At 38.6% G+C, this 20,260-nt stretch overlaps 1 protein-coding gene across 3 annotated transcripts in view; it reads left to right on the top strand.

The window, feature by feature from the left end:
• Window positions 1–11,524: 11,524 nt before the first annotated feature.
• Window positions 11,525–20,260, top strand: part of RPS6KA6 (ribosomal protein S6 kinase A6) — a 181,589-nt gene continuing 172,853 nt past the window's right edge. For all 3 annotated transcript variants that reach the window (XM_032840614.1, XM_032840615.1, XM_032840613.1), the window contains exon 1: window positions 11,525–12,118. In XM_032840614.1, the coding sequence (XP_032696505.1) occupies window positions 12,041–12,118 (78 nt within the window). In that variant the 5' untranslated portion in view covers window positions 11,525–12,040. The remainder of the gene's footprint in view (window positions 12,119–20,260) is intronic.

The raw sequence follows: 20,260 nt of genomic DNA, 5'->3' as shown, positions 1-20,260 counted from the left end.
CAGTCAAAGACCCCGCCAAAAAGGAGAATTTCAGACCAATATCCCAGATGAATATAGATGACAAGATTCCCAACAACATCCTAGCTAATAGGATCCAACAGTACATTAAAAAGATTATCGACCATGACCAGGTGGGATTTATCTCTGAGATGAGAGGGTGGTTCAACATTCGCAAATCAATCAATGTGATAGAACGAATCAATAAGAGAAGAGAGAAGAACCACATGGTCCTCTCAATTGATGCAGATAAAGCATTTGACAAGATATAACATTGTTCCTGATTAAAACCCTTCAAAGTGTAGGGATAGAGGGAACATTCCTCAACTTCATAAAATCTATCTATGAAAAACCCACATCGAATATCATTCTCAATGGGGAAAAGCTGAGAGCCGTTCCTTTGAGATCAGGAACACAACAAGGATGCCCACTCTCGCCACTGTTGTTCAACATAGTACTAGAAGTCCTAGCAACAGCAATCAGACAACAGAAATAAATAAAAAGTATTCAAATTGGCAAAGAAGAAGTCAAACTCTCTCTCTTTGCAGATGTTATGATACTTTATATGGAAAACCCAAAAGACCCCACCCCCAAACTACTAGAACTCATACAACAATTCAGTAATGTGGCAGGATACAAAATCAATGCACAGAAATCAGTAGCTTTCTTATACACTAACAATGAAAATATAGAAAGGGAAATTAGAGAATCCATTCCATTTACTATAGCACCAAGAACCATAAGATACCTGGGAATAAACCTAACCAAAGAGTTAAAGGATCTGTACTCAAGGAACTACAGAACACTCATGAAAGAAATTGAAGACGACACAAAAAGATGGAAGAGCATTCCATGCTCATGGATCAGAAGAATAAACATTGTTAAAATGTCTATACTGCCCAGAGCAATCTATATTTTCAATGCCATCCTGACCAAATTCCACTGGCATTTTTCAAAGTGATGGAGCAAAGAATCCTAAAATTTGTATGGAATCAGAAGAGACCCCAAATTGCTAAGGAAATGTTGAAAAAGAAAAACAAAACCGGGGGCATCACGTTGCCTGATTTCAAGCTTTACTACAAAGCTGTGATCACCAAGACAGCATGGTACTGGCACAAAAGCAGACACATAGGCCAGTGGAAGAGAATAGAGATCCCAGATATGGACCCTCAACTCTATGGCCAAGTAATTTTCGACAAAGCAGGAAAAAATATCCAATGGAAAAAAGACAGTCTCTTCAATAAACTGTGCTGGGAAAATTGGACAGCTATGTGTAGAAGAATGAAACTTGACCACTCTCTTACACCATACACAAAGATGAACTCAAAATGGATTATAAGGCAGAAATCCATCAGAATCCTAGGGGAGAACATAGGCAATAACCTCTTTGACATCAGCCACAGCAACTTCTTTCAAGATATGTCTCCAAAGGCAAAGGAAAGAAAAGTGAAAATGAACTTTTGGGACTTCATCAAGATCAAATTCTGCTGCACAGCAAAGGAAACAGTCAACAAAACAAAAAGGCAACCCATGGAATGGGAGAAGATGTTTGCAAATGACACTACAGACAAAGGGCTGATATCTAAGATCTATAAAGAACTCCTCAAACTCAACACACATAAAACAGATAATCATGTTAAAAAATGGGCAGAAAACATGAATAGACACTTCTCCAAAGAAGACATACAAATGTCTAACAGACACATGAAAAAATGTTCATCATCACTAGCCATCAGGGACATTCAAAACCACATTGAGATACCACCTTACTCCAGTTAGAATGGCCAAAATCAACAAGACAGTAAACAACAAGTGTTGGAGATGATGTGGTGGAAGGGGGAACCCTCTTACACTGTTGGTGGGAATGCAAGTTGGTGCAGCCATTTTGGAAAACAGTGTGGACATTCATTAAGAAATTAAAAATAGAGCTACCCTATAACCCAGCAAATATACTACTGGGTATTTACCACAAAGATACTGATGTAGTGAAAAGGAAGGCCATCTGTACCCCAATGTTCATAACAGCATGGCCACAATATCTCCAAACTGTGGAAAGAGCCAAGGTGTCCTTCAATGGACGAATGGACAAAGAAGATATGGTCCATATACACAATGGAGTATTATGCCTCCATCAGAAAGGATGAGTACCCAACTTTTGCATCAACAGGGACAGGACTGGCAGAGGTTATGCTGAGTTAGATGAGTCAAGCAGAGAGAGTCAATTATCATATGGTCTCACTTACTTGTAGAGCACAAGGAATAACATGAAGGACATTAGGAGAAAGGAAAAGTAAATTGGAGAAAATCAGAGGGGGAGATGAAGCAGGAGAGACTGTAGACTCAGAAACACACAGGGTTTTGGGGGGAAGGGGGTTTGGGTGAGCCTGGTGGTGGGTATTAAGGGGGGCACGTATTGCATGGAGCACTGGGTGAGGTGCATAATCGATGAATTTTGGAACACACAAAAAAATTAAATTTAATTTAAAAATAAAAAAGAAAATAAAATACTTTTTATAGCAGTTTTAAGTTCACTGCATAATTAAACAGGAAATACAGAGTTCCTGTATATGTCTTGCCTGTACAGGTACAGCTTTCCCTACTATCAACATCCCACACAAGTTTGTACACTTTTTACAATCAGTGAATCTTTTTAAATTCCTGTGTATTTAATATATAGTGTTATATTAGTTTCAGGTATACAATATATTGATTAATATTTCCATATATTACTCAGTGCTCATCAAGATAAATGTACTCTTGATCCCCTTCACCTGTTTCACCCATCCTCCCACCCACCTCCCCTCTGGTAACCATCTGGTTTCTACAGTTAAGAGTCTGGTTTTTTTCCTTTTTCCTTTTTTTTTTTTTTTTGGTTCATTTTGTTTCTTAAATTCTGCACATGAGTAAAATCACTTGAAACTTGTCTTTCTCTGGTTGACTTATTTCACTTACCATTATATTCTCTGGTCCCATCCATAAACTTAACCAAAGAGGTAAATTATCTGTACTCTAAATACTATAAAAGACTGATGAAAGGAATTCAAGATGATATAAAGAACTGGAAAGACATTCTATGCTCACGGATTGGAAGAACAAATATTTTTAAAATGTCCGTACTGCCCAAAGCAATCCACACATATAATGCAATCCCTATTGAAGTACTAACAGCTTTTTTCACAGAACTAGAATAAAAATTCTTAAATTTATAAAGAACAAAAAAAGATCATGCATTTCCAAAGCAGTCTTGAAAAAGAAAAGCAAAGAGGCACCACAGTTCTGGACTTCAAGCTATATTACAAAACTGTATTCATTATTAATTGGATCCTTTTTTTTTGTTGAAGATACGGAATTCTTTACATATTCTGGTTACAAGGCCTCAGTCATATATGTGATTTCCAAATATCTTCCCCAATTTTAGTTTATATTTTCATACTCATGATAGGATCTTTGCAGAACAAAATATTTTAATTTTGATGAGATCTAATTTATCAATTCATTATTGCATGGATCATGGCTTTGGTTTCATATTTAAGAAACCTTCACCTAAGACTTGTGATGCTAAGTCAAAGATTTTTCCTGTCTACTTTTTAAAGTTTTACAGTTTTTCATTGTATTTTATTTTTAAAGTTTTTATTTACTTAGAGAAAGAGAGAGATAGTGAGCAGGGGGACAGGCAAAGAGGAGAGGGAGAGAGAGTAGCTCAAGCAGATTCTGCCCTGGATATGGGGGCTCAATTCCATGATCCTGAGATTGTGACCTGAGCCAAAATCAAGACCACCCAGGTGCCCTTATAGTTTTTCATTGTATAATAAGATTTATGATCAATTACTTTGCTGTTGCTTTTTATTTAGTACATGCTAGCATGGTAGTGTGACAAGGATGTTTCTCTGCTGTCCCAATTCAGCTTCAGTTTTAGGTAGTCTTGTGTCGCTGGTTTTCCAGAATGTTTCCTCAGTATTACTTCCTCTCCTCTACGTGGCAGTCAAATTTTACCTTATATCTTTGTGAGCCTTTGAGGGAATTTTTTCACCCATTCCCATTGGTAAGAAGGCTCTAATTATCTGTGTCTAGGATGGTTTTCTTTCCCTCTCCTAAGAAATATGGATTTTTTTTTCTTTTACCCTTCCTTGGAAGCAGAGGGTGTTCACAAGTTTCCTTAGAGGCAACCATGTGTGCTATCCCATTCCCCCACTCCAATCAGTGACATTTACGCAGTGTTTTGCTTTTCCTGCAACAATGGCTGTCCTCCTCTTCCAGGCCTGTGATGTTTAGGGAGGCTTTATCTGATATTTTGCCCTGCCATCCATCTTTCCCATGATCACCAGATGTAAGTCTGTGGAGAAAAGCCTGAGAGTGGATGCCGACTCCCCTTGTCTTTGCAACTCCACGAAGTTCTATGATGTCATGCTATTCCACATTTGGCTTTAGGCAATTCATTAAAATATTTATCTCAATTCTCCTTACTGCTTTATTGAACCTTATGTCTTATACCCTGGTGTTCTGCTATAGGTGAACCAATCTGTATTCTGTCTGTCTTTGGAAGTTTTGTCTTTGTATTTGAGGCTATTCTGTTGCCCTTTGACATCAACTCTTATGGTTTCAAGAAATGTTATGATTTTTTTGCTTATTTGCCTTTTTGTTGTTGTTGTTAGGGTAGAAGTGATGCTCTTTCCATCTTTTCTATATCCTAGGTTGAAGTGGAACTTTGATTAATATCTTCTTAGGTAATAAATTTGCTTAAAGAACAGTGAAGGAGAGGATATATATGAGTTTCCTTTGGTATCATACCTCCTTGTATATAAGCCCAATTATTTATGCTAGGTCTAAGGTGTATTGCAATGTTAATATTTTATTATTTTTAAAAGGCTGAAAAATCTCCCCTGATTTAATTTATAGTATTTGTGTTTTTAATATGTTTTTCTCATTTAAATGACATAGGATATATAACAAGGTGTTTTTAGAATATTGTATTAGAGTCAGTTTGAATACTATCTGTTTAAGTAAGACTTTAACTTATTTTCTTCAAATGGACTAAAATTCATAAGATAAGAAATGCCACTGATGGACCTTCAAGTAAGCATAAAGTTCTAAAAATAGAACTACCACATGATCCAGCAATTTCTTTTCAGGATATATACCCAAAAGAAGTGAATTCAGTACTTTGAAGAGATATCTGCATTCCCATATTCATTGCAGCATTATTCATAACAACCAAAACATAGAAATAGCCTGTCAATCAGTGAATGAATAAAGAAAATGGGATATTTGAAATATTATCTAATTATGAAAAAGAAGGAAATCCTGCTATTTGTTTTGACATAGATGAAGTTGGAGGAAATTGTGCTAAGTGAAATAAGCCAGACACAAAAGAAAAATACTGGGTGTTCTTACATGTGGAATCTAAAAAGTCTAATACAAAGAAGTAGAAAGTAGAATGGTAGTTACCAAGGACAAGGAGGCAAAAGAAATAGGGAGATACTGAGTGAAGAACGCAAAGATACAGTTATATAGGATGCATAAATCTAGGGATTATTTACAGCATGATGACTATTGTTAGTAATACTATATTTAATGCTGGAAATTTGCCAAGAGAATATATTTCAGGTGCTCTCATAACACAAAAAATTGGTAACTGTGAGGAAATGATATGTTAATCAGCTTGGCTATAGTAATCTCCTTTGGAAATTTACATTAAATTTAAATTTACATTTACTTTCCAAGTCTCTATTCATATGTCATATGAGTTCAAAAGTTCTGAAATTCAAATGAATTATTTAGGCTTTTTGGACAAAATTACTCTAAAATATCTGTCTCTTACTTTGGCTAATTGTAAATTAAATAGCAGTTGTTCTCAAAGTGCAGTCCCCAAAACAGCATCAGAAGAATACCTGGGAACTTGGTAGAAATGCAAACACTCAGTTTCCTACCCGCAATTTATTGAATTAAAAACACTGGAGGTCAGCAATCTGTGTTTTGACAAAGCCCTGCAGAAAATTCTGATGCATACTTACCAGTGACTTTAGACTGTGCTGTTAATAAGACCATGACGGTAAGCTTAAAATTATCTGGTTCAGCTTAATATAAATTTTATTTAGAAATCTTAAATACGTGGAGAATCTAGAAAGCAGGTATGGATGGGCCAAGGGAAACCTTTTATCATTACTTCACATATTTTATTGTAGGTGAAAACAATTTTGTGAATTATATGCAAAGGGCATTCTGAAGGTAATTAAATTGGTAGTTGCACACATTTATATATTTTAACTGCTTTACAGATTTATGAGCGTGTGAGCATGTTTGAAGTTTATATGGGTCATGTAGCTACTCCCATATTCTTAATCTGTGAATGCTCACCTTATCTCAGAAGGAACTCTCCTCAACAAGGTTCCAAGATTTGTTAGGGACCCAGTGGAAAATTGTGAGTTAGTGAAGAAATATCAAATAACTTGTCAAATCAGCTAACTTGACTTTTGTGAACAATGCTGTAAAGGACTTTAGCAGCCAGATTGCCTTTACAAGTGGCATATTCCTTTGGCTTATAAAAATGTATCCATTTTGTCAACTATGATTGCTTATAATATTTATTTACATCAACCTTGGAATTCATTTCCTGTCATTCCGTCATCGTGGCAAACCCACTAGTAAGATCAATGGCTCCCCCCTCAGAAAATAGCATTATAACCAAATATGTTGACATGTTTGAAGAGATTTAGAAATAAAAAGAAAACAAATTTTACTGCTTGATATTTTCCTTATATGTGATACAGTGGAGGGCCTTTGTAACCTATACCATTATAACAATTTAATGAGCTGAAGCTAAATCATGAAGTGTAAATACCTTTCATAAATATCTTGAGTTAGACTACAAATGATGGTTACTACTCTTCCTAATCTCTAGTATTATTAAGGGATTTCACTTTTCATGTACTATAAAATTTGTTACTGTCCAAAGAAGAACAACTATTAAACTATGATCATATTTATCATTTATTATTTAATCTCATTAATTTCAACAAAAAGAGAATAATGAGCTTACATTTGATAAGTATGATTTGCTTCCCTTTTGAAATTGATTTGTAGAAGGCCTTAAGTTATTTATTATTTATAGAGAATGAAAGTTCTCTGGCACTCCTAAGGAATTATCTAAAGATTATAAATATTTATTAAAAGTTAAACACTTTAAACTTTCCTATTTGTGTACATGACTCCATTTTTATAATTTATGTCTGAATACCTTCAAAATAAAATGTTTGAATATTTTCCTGATAGTGCTTTTATGTTCTTTGTTGGCTCACCATTTTCCAGCTATTTGGGTTATGAACTTTGGGCAAATAAGCATAGAATACTGAGTGATTAAGTGGCTCTTTCTATAATTATACCCTATATAAGCATTACTTTGTAAATGCTACAGTTTAGAAATCAAAACCATAGTGTAGAATCTGTGGGTGGTCTGTGATCTGCTGATCAAAAGATCTTAGTTCATATTTTACACCCCTTTAGTGGGGTCAAGAAGGTTTTTATCTCCATATGGGTCAGTTAACTTTATTCAGTTAAATTACATGACCATTTATTTTCACAGTTGACCCTGGTAATCCAATGTATGTCATTTATCACAGGGTAAATAATTACTTTGAGCATTTAAGTGTACCTTTTCCTTAGTCCTGAAAATATTCAGGACACATGCTCCTAATGATGGTGAAGCCCAACTCATTACCTTTTGTAATGAACAATGTATTATATAGAAACCAAGTATAGGACATCCTAGCTCCAGAGCCACCAAAATATTACTAAATCTTGTGTAAACTTCTAATGTCATGCTCCAATAATTGGAAATCCAGAGATACATAGGCATACAGAAAATTTCAGGTTAAAATTTTCCTAAAGACTAAAGAGAAAGCAAGAATCTCTGCTATGTATATTTTGCAGAAGACTGAAACTTGAGTGTTCCTTAATATCTGTCTTCGTGCTGAAGAAAGTCATCATGTTTTTCACCAAGAATCTAAGGACCTCTGAGCTTGTCAAAATTGTGTATATTAGGTCCCAGTCACTAGTAACTTAAAATCAGACACTATGCCTTTGTTAAAGGGAATCAACACAGAGCAAATAAGCATTAAAGTCTGCAGAGTTAAGTACTGTCATAAATTTTTATATTAGCCCACAGCTTTAACACAGTGTCTGGCTAGAGTAGAAAAATATTTTTTGTCCATCCAACATATTGAGCACCAGACATATGCTGTGCATAGATCTTAATAAGTTAATTCACTAACATCAAAATCTCAAAGTTTGTTAGTAAAGAAAATTAAAGAAGTGTTGAAATAAGGATATGGAAAATATTTTATGGAAGTAAAGAGAAATGGGTGGCTAATTTTCCCGAGATGAGTGTAAGGAGGGTATGGAGAGGGGAGGGTAATATCAGAGGGCTTTCACAGAACAGTGGGTTAGAAGTTTTGGCATCAGGCAGAAGTAGTTTTAATTCTAGAATTTCCATTTAATATCTGTGAGATCTTGGTAAAATCACTGAACCTTTTCTAGGGTCAGTTTCCTCATCTGCAAAATACAGATAATATACATTCTTACAAATTGTTATAAGGGCTAAATGAATTCATGAAGAGCATATGCTTGGAGCATAGTGGGCTCTCAATAAATAGTAGTCATTATTAATGACTGCTATTAAAAATAAGTTGCTTAGGAAGAGTAGGATAGGGAAGATACAATAAGATGTGCATAGATCTTACTGGAATATGAGGTGGTAGATGAAGCTGGAAAGATAGAGACCAGTTGGTGAGAACATTTGCAATCAAAGCTAACAAGTATGGATATTTTAGTAGAGATGATGGAGTATCATTGAGGAATTTTAATTCCTGGGCTGCCAGAGAGGAAGATGGACTGGAGAAAGAGTATAAATTTAGAGTGAGAAAGACAAAATAAGAGGAATCATTAGTATCACTAGTTCATATTCTATGAGGTAAACTGAGGCAATGACAGTGGGGGGGGTGAAGCAGACATTTAAAAAATATTTGAGACTGGGGCACCTGGGTGGCTCAGTTGTGAAGCGTCTGCCTTCAGCTCAGGTCATGATCCCAGGGTCCTGGGATCGAACCCCACACGGGCTCCCTGCTCAGCAGGAAGCCCAGTTCTCCCTCTCCTACTCCCCTTGCTTGTGTTCCCTCTCTCGCTGTGTCTCTCTGTCAAATAAATAAATAAAATATTTGAGATAGACATCAAGGGACATGTTAACTGAAAGAACTGAGAAAGAGGAACTTATTAAAATCCTTAAGTTGAGGGAAGGGTTTTGATTTTTTTAAATGAGAGAGATGTATGCATGTTTGTAAGCTAAGAAGAATGTAGAATGAACATTTATGAAGTCTAAATTTAATATAGAAACAAGTACATTCATAGTGGAATATTTCTCAGCCATAAAGAGAATGGAAATCTTGCCATCTGCAACAACATGGATGGAACTAGAGAGTATAATGGTAGGTGAAATAAGACAGTCAGAGAAAGACAGATACCACATTATTTCATTCATATGTGGAATTAAAAAAAATGAACATAGGGGAGAAAGAGGCAAATGAAGAACAGACTCTCAACTATAGAGAACAGATGGAGGGCTACTGGAGGAGAGGATGGGTTAATAGGTGATGGATATTAAGGAGGGCCCTTGTTGGGGATGAGGACTGGGTGTTGTATGTAAGTGATGCATCATGAAATTCTGCACCTGAAACTAATGTTACACTGTATGTTAACTAACTGGAATTTAAATAAAAATTTGGAAAAAGAAAAAAAAAAGAAATACATTCACAGTGAGGAAGATTCTTGATATAGTTGATGTGGTGTATTTATCAAATGCACAAAACAATAATAACAAAGAACATATTAATTCATTCAGCAAATATTTACTGAGCTCCATTTTGTTCCCGAGAGTATGCTAGGTGTTGGCATACTCTCTGGAACATTTACTTATGGGAATAATTAAACAAATATAGACCATATGTTGATTGCCGTTATGAAGAAAAAGCAGGGAGAAGTTAGAGAGTTATGGGGATTGTGTTGTAGAAAGGACAGTCATAGAAGCACTCTGAAGTGACATTTCAGCAGCAAGCTAGGTGGATGGTAGAGGTCATTAATTGCCTGGAGAAGTCCAGACAAGGAGCACATTGGTTGGGGTTGAATCAAGAACTCAGTTTTGAATAGATTGAGTTTGAGATACCTATTAGATCTGAGTAAAATAGGCAGCTGCATGTACAAGTCTTGACTTCAAGAGTTTGTGGCTGGAAATAAAATTTGAGCTCTCAGCAAACAGGTGATATTTCAAGCCATGGAACTGGATGGGTTATGGAAATACCTAGGCTGTTGGGAAAGATAGAGGTGGAGAATGGAACCCCAAAGTTTCTACTTCTAGAGACTGGGGAAATGAGGGATTGTCCAGCAAAGGGCACTGGGAAGAAATGGCCAGTAATGTAGGAGGAAAATGAACAGTTTTGTTCTGGAGAACAAGTGAAGAAAATGTTTAAATAAAGAGGGAGTCATTAAAAAAAAAAAGGAATCATGAACTGCATCAAATGCGAATGAGTGGTTCAGCAAGTTAAGGTCAGTAACAATGCCTTTTGGGTGATGGGAACCGTCCGGTAGAGGAACAGAGTTATCTGATTCTAAGGGAGTGGTAATGGAGAACTGCAGAACAGAGTCTTTGAGCTGCAAGAGGGGATGAGATCCAATGCTCAAAATGGTGGGCCTTATTTAAGAACGCTGCCAGTTCAGCCAAACAGGAATTTGTGCAAGTGTGTGCACATGCACATTTTCGCAGTTTATAGCTCCATGCACCTTCTACTATGAGACTGTATTTATCTCAGTTTTATCACTAGCTCCTACTACAGCGAGTGGCTCGGAGTAGGAAGGCAGTACAGATTCTACTGGAAGAAGACAGAAAAATGATTATTACTTTCACTACAGGCCCAATACCTTCAGAGCGGGGTGGAGGGTGAAATTAGCTTCATACATTCTACCTTCAGTGTCACAAGTAGAGTCCAAAACATGGCACATTTGTGTGCATGTGTGTGTGAACACTAGAAACACTGCGTGTCACCAGTACTTTGGAAATACTGAGAGGGATAGGGCTGGAAGAGTTAGGGAGTTCAGGGGTACTAGTTTGTTTTAAATGCATTTTCTTCCTGCTTCCAGCTTTTAGAAACCCAATGTACACTGGACTGAAATCCCCGCCCCACTACTCATCACTATACACAAATGGGTGTGGCTCGGTGTATAGGACACCTGCTTTTGTGAGCCCTGCAAGCAGATATTCCTGGAGTCCTCCCCTGACACTGACTCCTCCAACGTTATAGAGCGTCTCCCCGTTGCCACATTCGTTTTGGGAATCTTCCCGCCTGCAAGCCGGCTTCGCAGACTTGAGAGGGCCCGCTGAGCATGTGTGAAGGCGACGCGCATGCTCCGTGTAGTGGGCAGGTTTACCGCAGCGCTAGCAGTGCCTTTTACTACTCCTCTCCCGCCCACTCGCCCTGCGCGTTCTCCTCCTCTTTCACACAATCCCCAACCACGCGGTTCTCCGTGTTCACCCCGCTCTTCCCCACCCCCTCCCTTCAACCCAGGCTGGGGAATCTCCATTGACGTTCGGGTGACGCTCCAGTGCTGCCGCCGCGGGGCAGGGAGGGGGGTTCCCGGCGCTGCACAGGTAACGCCGCCGCTGCCGCCATTTTGGCGGAGCTGGGTACGCGGAGGGAGCCCTCGGAGACCGGGTGGGGGACGGAGGCAACGTCGAACCACAGTCGCGCGGGCGGTAGTGTGAGCACCAGCCGTGCGGAGCCCTCCGCGCGGCAGCACAGTTTTCTCATCTAAGGGGAGCAGATGCCCGCGGTGGCGATCCTCCTCTCCCAGCCGCTGAGGGCATCCTGCAGCCAGGGCAGCGGTTGCTGAAGGAGGGGCTGGGGGTTCCGCGGGTGGTGGCGGCGGCTGGCCAGCTCCAAGGACGGGATGCGCGGCTGCGCCAGTGGCTGGCAGCTCCTGCTCAAGTGCTCCTGAAGGGGCGATGCTACCGTTCTCACCTCAGGACGAGCTCTGGAATCAAGAAATGGAGGTTTTCCGAGGCGGCGCGAGCAGCGGCGAGGTTAGTGCGGTGGCCGAGTGCTGGAGCCACTCCCCTCCTTCCCTGGCTGGAGGACCGGACGGAGAGGGTCGTGGGGCTGACGGGCGGGGTGCCCAGGCCTGCTCCCCGGAGGCTGCCGGGCGGCTGAGCACGCGCTGCCCCAACTGTGCTTTCGCTCGGGAGACAGCGGTCTGGGGCGTGGGGAGGCGGAGCCGCCTGGGCCTGGGCTCGGTCTCAGAAGGAGCTCCTGCCTCTCGGGCCACACTGGAACTGTGATAGAAGTTCCTTCACTCTGAGACCTGAAGTGAGACTGGGGAACGCGCCAGGTGCTGCGCGGTGCTCAGCACATTCCTTTCTCTGCTGCGCCAGGTTTGCTCTCTTGGACCACTTTTGCGGACGGGGCTGACTCCAGCTAGTTGTTGAACCCGGGCGCTTTTGGAACCTAGCGCATCAAAAACACACCTAGGTGACAGAGTAACACTGGGGACATTGGCTTATAGGGATGTGTGCTCCTTACTTAGTTTTCTAGTTTCTCCATGACATGTTGTGGGTTTTGTAACAACCCCAGTGGAGATTAACTGGCGCCCAGGTTTCTTTGTTGACATTAAGGTGGTGTTCTGGGGTCTCCTCAATTCTACCACCCTCTTCCTCCTGTTCTTCTTTCCCCAACTGCTGTTCCCGCCCGCCCCCGTTGGTCGGTAAAAGAAAACACAGTAAACCCTAGCCCTTACAAGATGAATCTTTGGAAGACTTTGAGGTTCAACCAGAATATTTTGGTTCTCCTCTCTTCCCGCTCTTCTGAGATTGTTCTGGTTGGACTTAGGTCAGCTGTGCAGTGAAAACTTAGATGTGCACAGGTATTCTGTTTTTAGTGTTATTGCTGTTGTTAGAAGCGGGCAACATTTAAACTCTAAAAATGAGCCTTTTGGGAAAGTCAGATCCTTTTTTTGATAACTTAATGGATGGACAGCTTAAGAGCTTAAGAGGCCACAGTAGACCTCATAAAAAGTCTGAATGCCAAACTGATTGGCATTTTGAGGTAGGACTGGCAATCACAGTTCTCCACCTCTCAAGATGCTAATTTGTGTTCAAGTATTTGCTCCATCTTTAAAAAAACGTTCTTTTTCTTTTCAATGTTCAACTAAATTGGGGTTAAAATTCCATGCCAGGATAACATTTAATAAGAAATGTAATAGAAAAAATTCAGAAGGAGTCTAAAGTTGAATCCACTCCACTGTAGTAAATATTTTACTAGTAAACTAAGCAGTTCCAAAATGTATTTTAATATTCTACATCTAAGAACGGGACAAGTGAAGAAAGCTAAATTTCTTCCTGGAATATAGGGATGTTTCATACTTGCAAGAATTTTCTAGCAAGACCATTCTTGGGAGAATTTTATTTTATTCACATATGTTATTTTATTCACATATGTAATTGGTTGACATATAGTTTCACGTATCTGGTATATAAAAACAGTTACATGCTTGTATATAAGGATGGGGTGGGAGATGGAGAGCCTTTTACATGCTTTCTATTTTATTATTTTTGTTAAATTTGAATGGAGAAATCTTTTGAATCATAATTACCACATAGGGTGTTTTATTGTTTGCAGTATATTTTAGGTATTATAGAGATTTAACAATGTGTCTCTCTAACTCATCAATTCAGAAAAATACTCAAATGGAAATTCTTAAATCTTGTAAAACAAATGGTGACAGTTAATGTGAACATGATATTGCTGCTGCCTTCGTCTGAAACAGTTATGATCAACGAGATTTGACTATGATGCTTCAAGTGACTTACTTAAAAATATTCTAGGTGAAAACTAAATACTACATCTGAACAGACCTGTTTAACACGTAAAAGAGGTTCTTTCTGTTATTAGTTTATAAGTTTTCTTTTCACAAGAAGGAAACAGTTTTACTGCTCAGACTATATTTTTAAAGTTTTTTAAAGATTTATTTGAGAGAGTGAGAGAGTGCACTTGAGCACAAGCCACAACTGGGCAGAGGGAACAAATCTCAAGTAGATTTCCTGCTGAGCAGGGAGCCCGGCTTGGAACTATCTCATGACCTGGAGATCATGACCTGAGCCAAAACCAAGAGGCAGACATTCAACCAACTGAGCCACCCAGGCACCCCCTCCCAGACTTACTTACTTTTTAAAAATTTTTTTTATTTCAATCCAACTTAATTAACATTTGGTGTATTATTAATTTCAGAGTTAGAATTTAGTGATTCATCATTGCATATAATAGTGTACCTTACGTCAACTGCCTTCCATTTTAATCACCCATCACCCAGTTACCCCATCCCCCTATCCACCTCCCCTCCAGCAACCCTGTTTGTTTCCTATAGTTTAGAGTCTCTTATGGTTTGTCTCCCTGTGTGATTTCGTCTTGTTTTACTTTTCTTTCCCTTCCCCTATGTTCATCTGTTTTGTTTCTTAAATTCCACATGTGAGTGAAATCATAGATTTGTCTTTCTCCAACTGACTTTTAATTATGTGTTTGTTGATACTGGCTTTAGAAATGTTAACACTTCTGCATGAACTTTGCAGCCCCAATCATGATAGTTTTTAGGACTAAGGGTGTTTTCATTGTAGAATATGTTTTTTGAAAATGTGTTGGGATCCTTAAAGAAAATGTGAGTGAGAATGTGTTAACTTTAATGTCAAAGAAAGTAATTTCCATCAGTTTTTGTGTGTGTTGAATCCTGGTAAAATTAAAGATTACGTGCACTATTAAATACTGTGGAGTCTTTTTCAGTATCTGTCTTAATACTTGTCTTGTTTCATGGGCAATTGTTAACCTCTGAAGTATCATTCGGAAGTACGAGGATTATCTGTTTGAGACTCTGAATGTGCTTTCTCATAGTTACTGAGAGTTACATTTTTAGACCAAGACACAATAGGGAGTTATAATGATGCAGAGCCTTACCACTGTTTGTAAAATTGTCCTGTGGGAAATGTGTTGGAGGTTTGAAATAAGAACTAGCTTGGTTCCAGTGAGAGGTGGAAAATAGGCCTAAAAAGGGGGAATATGAGTTCTTTTGGATACTGGGAAGAAGGTTCCTGGGGGCAGGAAATAAGATAAGCAAGAGGCTTTGGCTGTGAGAGCTCTTGCAGGAACTGTCTCGATTGGGTATACTAGGAATAGGGCCTTCAAAGAGCATCGCCCCACAGGAACAAACGATTTTAGCTCTTGACTGGATTTTGTCAGGCTGAGGAAAGAAGTGTTACTTGAGATGTTACGGGGTATTGGGTATTCCTGGGTAACGGTTATAAAGAACAGCCTGATGTAGTAAAGTGAACTTCTCATGAGTTACTGCTCTGTGCCTTACAGTATACATTTGGTTGGTTGGTTCGGTGTTTTTTGGTGAGAGAGTACTTGCTTCCTGAAGGAGGAATTGATTATAGTTTTCAAATTGCATGTTATAGCCCATCAAATTATATTGTAATTGGTACTTTTATTTGTTCATTTTTCTCCCAAATTTTTACTTACATTCCAATTACTTAACATTCAGTGTAATATTAGTTTCAGGTATAGAATTTAGTGATTCAGCACTTATGTGCAACACCCTGCGCTCATGCCAAGTGCCTTCCTTAATCCCCATCAGCTGTTTAACCTGTTGCTCCACCCACTGTCCCTCCGGTTTATTCTCAAACAGTTATCAGTGTATTCTTAATAGTTAAGATTCTGTTTCTTGATTTTCCTCTCCTTTTTACCTCCATATTTGTTTGTTTCTTAAATTGCACATATGAGTGAAATCATATGGTATCTGACTGATTTCACTTAGCATAATACTCTCTAGCTCCATCCTTGTCCTTCCAAATTCTTTTTATAGCTGATAAATATTTTTTGGCTGATAAATATTTTTATAATGTTTTATATTTTATAATATTTTGTAGCTGAGAAATATTATATCTACATATATGTGCATATATATATTATCCATTCATCATTCAGTGGATACTTGGGCTGTTTCCATAATTTGGCTCCTGTAGATAATGCAGCTATAAACATCAAGATTCATGTATCCCTTTGAATTAGTATTTTTGTATCCTTTGTGTAAATACCTGGTAGTAATTGCTGGATCGTAAGGTACTTCTATTTTTAAGTTTTTCAGGAGCCTCCATACTGTTTTCCAGACCGGCTGCACCACTTTGCATTCCCACCAGCAGTGTGAGAGGGCTCCCCTTTCTATGCAACCTCATCAACATCTGTTGTTTCCTGTGTTGTTAATTTTAGCCATTCTGAGTGGTGTGAGGTCATAGCTCATTGTGGTTTTGATTTGTATTTCCCTGATGATCAGTGATGTTGAGCAACTTTTCAGGGTATCTGTTGATCATCTCTATGTCTTCTTTGCAAAAATGTCTATTTATAAAAAAAAAAGTCTATTTGTGTTTTCTGCTCATTTTTTAACTGGATTATTTGTTTTTTTGGTATTTAGGTTTATAAGTTCTTTTTTAAAAAACTATTTTTATTTATTTATTTGACAGAGAAATCACAAGAAGGCAGAGAGGCAGGCAGAGAGAGAGGGAGAAGCAGGCTCCCCACTGAGCAGGGAGCCCAATGCAGGGGCTTGATCCAGGACCCTGAGATCATGACCTGAGCTGAAGGCAGAGGCTTAACTCACTGAGCCACCCAGGCACCCCCAAGTTCTTTTTTATTTTTTAAAGATTTTATTTATTTATTTGACACAGAAAGAGAGATCACAAGTAGGCGGAGAGGCAGGCAGAGACAGAGGGGGAAACAGGATCCCTGCAGAGCAGAGAGCCTGATGCGGGGCTGGATTCCAGGACCCTGAGACCATGACCTGAGCCGAAGGCAGAGGCTTAACCCACTGAGCCAGCCAGGCGCCCCTATAAGTACTTTATATATTTTAGATACTAACCCTTTATCAGGTTCACCATTTGCAGATATCTTCTCCCATTCCCTAGGTTGCCTTTTAGTTTTGTTGCTTATTTCCTTCACTGTGTAGGAGCTTTTTATTTTGATGACATCCCAATTGTTTTTTTCTTTTGTTTCCCTTGCCCCAGGAGACTTATTTAACTAAGAAGTTACTGCAGCTGATGTCAAATAGGGGCCTGCCTGTGTTCTCCTCTCGGATTTTAGAGGTTGCCTGCCTCACAATTAGGTCCTTGATCCATTTTGAATTTATTTTTGTATGTGGTGGAAGTAAGTGATACAGTTTCATTCTTCTGCATGGTGCCCAGTTTTTGCAACCCCATTTGTTGAAGAGACAGTCTTTTGACCATTGGATATTCTTCCCTGCTTTGTCAAAGATTAGTTGACTATGTAGTTGTGTCTTTAGTTCGGGGTTTTCTATTTTGTCCCATTGATCTGTGTCTGTTTTTGTGCCAGTACCATACTGTCTTGATCCCTATAGCTTTGTCATAGGACTTGAAGTCTGAAATTGTGATGCCTCCAGCTTTGCTTTCCTTTTCCAAGATTGCGTTGGCTATTCGGGGTCTTTTGGGGTTCCATACAAATTTTAGGATTGTTTATTCTCCCTCCGTGAAAAATGTTGGTATTTCAATAAAGATTGTATTAAATATGTAGATTCCTTTGCCTAGTATAGACATTTTAACAGTGTTTGTTCTTCCAACCCATGAGCATGGAATGTTTTCCCATTTCTTTATGTCCTCTTCGGTTTCTTTCATCACTGTTTCATAGTTTTCAGAGTACAGGTCTTTTGCTTCTTTTGTTAGGTTTACTCCTAGCCATCTTATGGTTTTTGGTGCAATTGTGAGTGGGATTGATTTCTTGATTTCTCTTTCTGGTGCTTCATTATTGGTGTGTAGAGATGCAACAATTTGCTGTATATTGGTTTTGTTTCCCGTGACTTCACTGAAGTCCTGTATCCATTCTAGCAATTTTTTGTTGGAGTCTTTCAGGTTTTCTCTATAGAGTATAATGTCATCTGCAAGTAGTGAAATTTTGAATTCTTCTTTGCCAAGTGGGATGCTTTTTTATTTCTTTTTGTTGTCTGATTGCTGTGGATAGGACTTCTAGTAACATGTTAAATAACAGTGGTAAGAGTAGACATCCCTGTCTTGTTCCTGACCATAGAGGAAGAGCTCACAGTTGTTCATATATGACCTTTATTATGTTATGTTCCCTCTAATCTGACTTTTTTGAGGGTTTTTATCATGAATGTATGTTGTACTTTGTCAAATGCTTTTCCTGTACTATTGAAAAGATCATATGGTTCTTATTTCTTTTATTAATGTGGTGTCTCACATTGATTAACTTATGAGTATTGAATGATCCTTGCAGTCCAGGAATAAATCCCACTTGATTATGGTGAATAATTCTTTTAGTGTGTACTGTTTGATTCAATTTGCTAGTATTTTATTGAGAATTTTGCAACCATTTTCATCAAGAATATTGGCCTGGAGTTTTTCGTGGAGTCTTTGGTTTAGGAATTAGGATAATGCCAGTCTCATAGAATGAATTTGGTAGTTTTCCTTCCATTTCTATTTTTTGGGATAGCTTGAGAAGAATAGGTATTGATTCTTTTAGCATTTGATAGAATATTCCTGTGAAGCCGTCGGGTCCTGGATTTCTGTTTCCTGGGAGATTTTTGATTACTGATTGAATTTCTATGCTGGTTATTGGTCTGTTCAAGTTTTCTATTTCTTTCTGCTTCAGTTTTGGTAGTTTATATGTCTCTATGAAGTTAACCATTTCTTCCACGTTGTCCAATTTTGGCATATAATTCTTCATAATATTCCCTTGTAATTGTCTTTCTGTGGTGTTTCTTATTATTTCTCTTCTGTCAATTGTAATTTTATTTATTTGGTTCCTTTCTCTGTTCTTTTTTATAAAGTCTGACTAGACATTTATCAATATTACTAATTTTTAAAAAGAACTAGCTCCTGATTTCTTTGATCTGTTTTATCGTTTTCTTAGTTGCTATATCATTTATTTCTGCTCTAATTTTTATTTCCCTCCTTCTGCTTGCTTTGGGCTTCATTCATTTTTCTTTTTCTAGCTCATTTCTGTGTAGGGTTAGGTTGTCTACTTGAGATTTTTTTTTTAAGATTTTATTTATTTGACACACAGAGAGAGAAATCACAAGTAAGCAGAGAGGTAGGTAGAGGGTTGGGGGGGGGAAGCAGGCTCCCCGCTGTGCAGAGAGCCCGATGTGGGACTAGATCCTAGTACACTGAGATAATGACCTGAGCTGAAGGCAGAGGCTTAACCCACTGAGCCACCCAGGTGCCCGACTTTGGCCATTCTAACTGGGGTAAGGTGGTATCTCAATGTGGTTTTGAGTTGAATCTCCCTGATGACTAATGATGATGAACATTTTTTCATGTGTCTGTTAGCCATTTGTATGTCTTCTTTGGAGAAGTGTCTTTCCATATCTTCTGCCCATTTTTTGACATGATTATCTGTTTTTTGAGTATTGAGTTTGAGGAGTTCTTTATAGATCATGGATATCAGTCCTTTGTCTGTAATGTCATTTGTGAATAACTTCTGCCATTCTGTGGGTTGCCTCCTTGTTTTGTGGACTGTTTCCTTTGCTGTGTGGAAGCTTTTTATTTTATTTTTTTAAAAGATTTTATTTATTTATTTGACAGATCACAAGTAGGCAGAGAGGCAGACAAGGGGGTGGGGAAGCAGGCTGCCTGCTGAACAGAGAGCCTGATGGAGGGCTTGATCCCAGGACCCTGAGATTGTGACCTGAGCTGAAGGCAGAGGCTTAACCCACTGAGCCACCCAGGCAACCCAGAAGCTTTTTATCTTGATGAAGTCCCCAAAATTTATTATTGCTTTTGTTTCCTTTGCCTTTTGAGAAATGTCTTGAAAGAAGTTGCTGTGGCCAATGTCAAAGAGGTTACTGCCTATGTTCTCCTTTAGATTTTGGTAGATTCCTGTCTCACATTGAGGTCTTTTATCCATTTTGAGTTTATCTTTGTTTATGGTTTAAGAGAATGGTCAAGTTTCATTCTTCTATACATAGCTGTCCAATTTTCCCAGCACAGTTTATTGAAGAGACTTTTTTCCACTGTGTATTTTTTCCTGCTTTGTCGAAGATTATTTGACCATAGAGCTGAGGGTCCATATCTGGGATCACTACTCTCTTTCACTGGTCTATGTGTCTGTTTTTGTGCCAGTACCATGCTGTCTTGGTGATCACAGCTTTGTAGTAA

This window comes from Lontra canadensis, unplaced genomic scaffold, assembly GCF_010015895.1.
Source record: "Lontra canadensis isolate GAN:19392208 unplaced genomic scaffold, GSC_riverotter_1.0 scaffold114, whole genome shotgun sequence".
In the NCBI taxonomy this organism is placed as follows: Eukaryota; Metazoa; Chordata; class Mammalia; order Carnivora; family Mustelidae; genus Lontra; species Lontra canadensis.
This window is presented reverse-complemented; position numbering and strand designations above follow the sequence as displayed.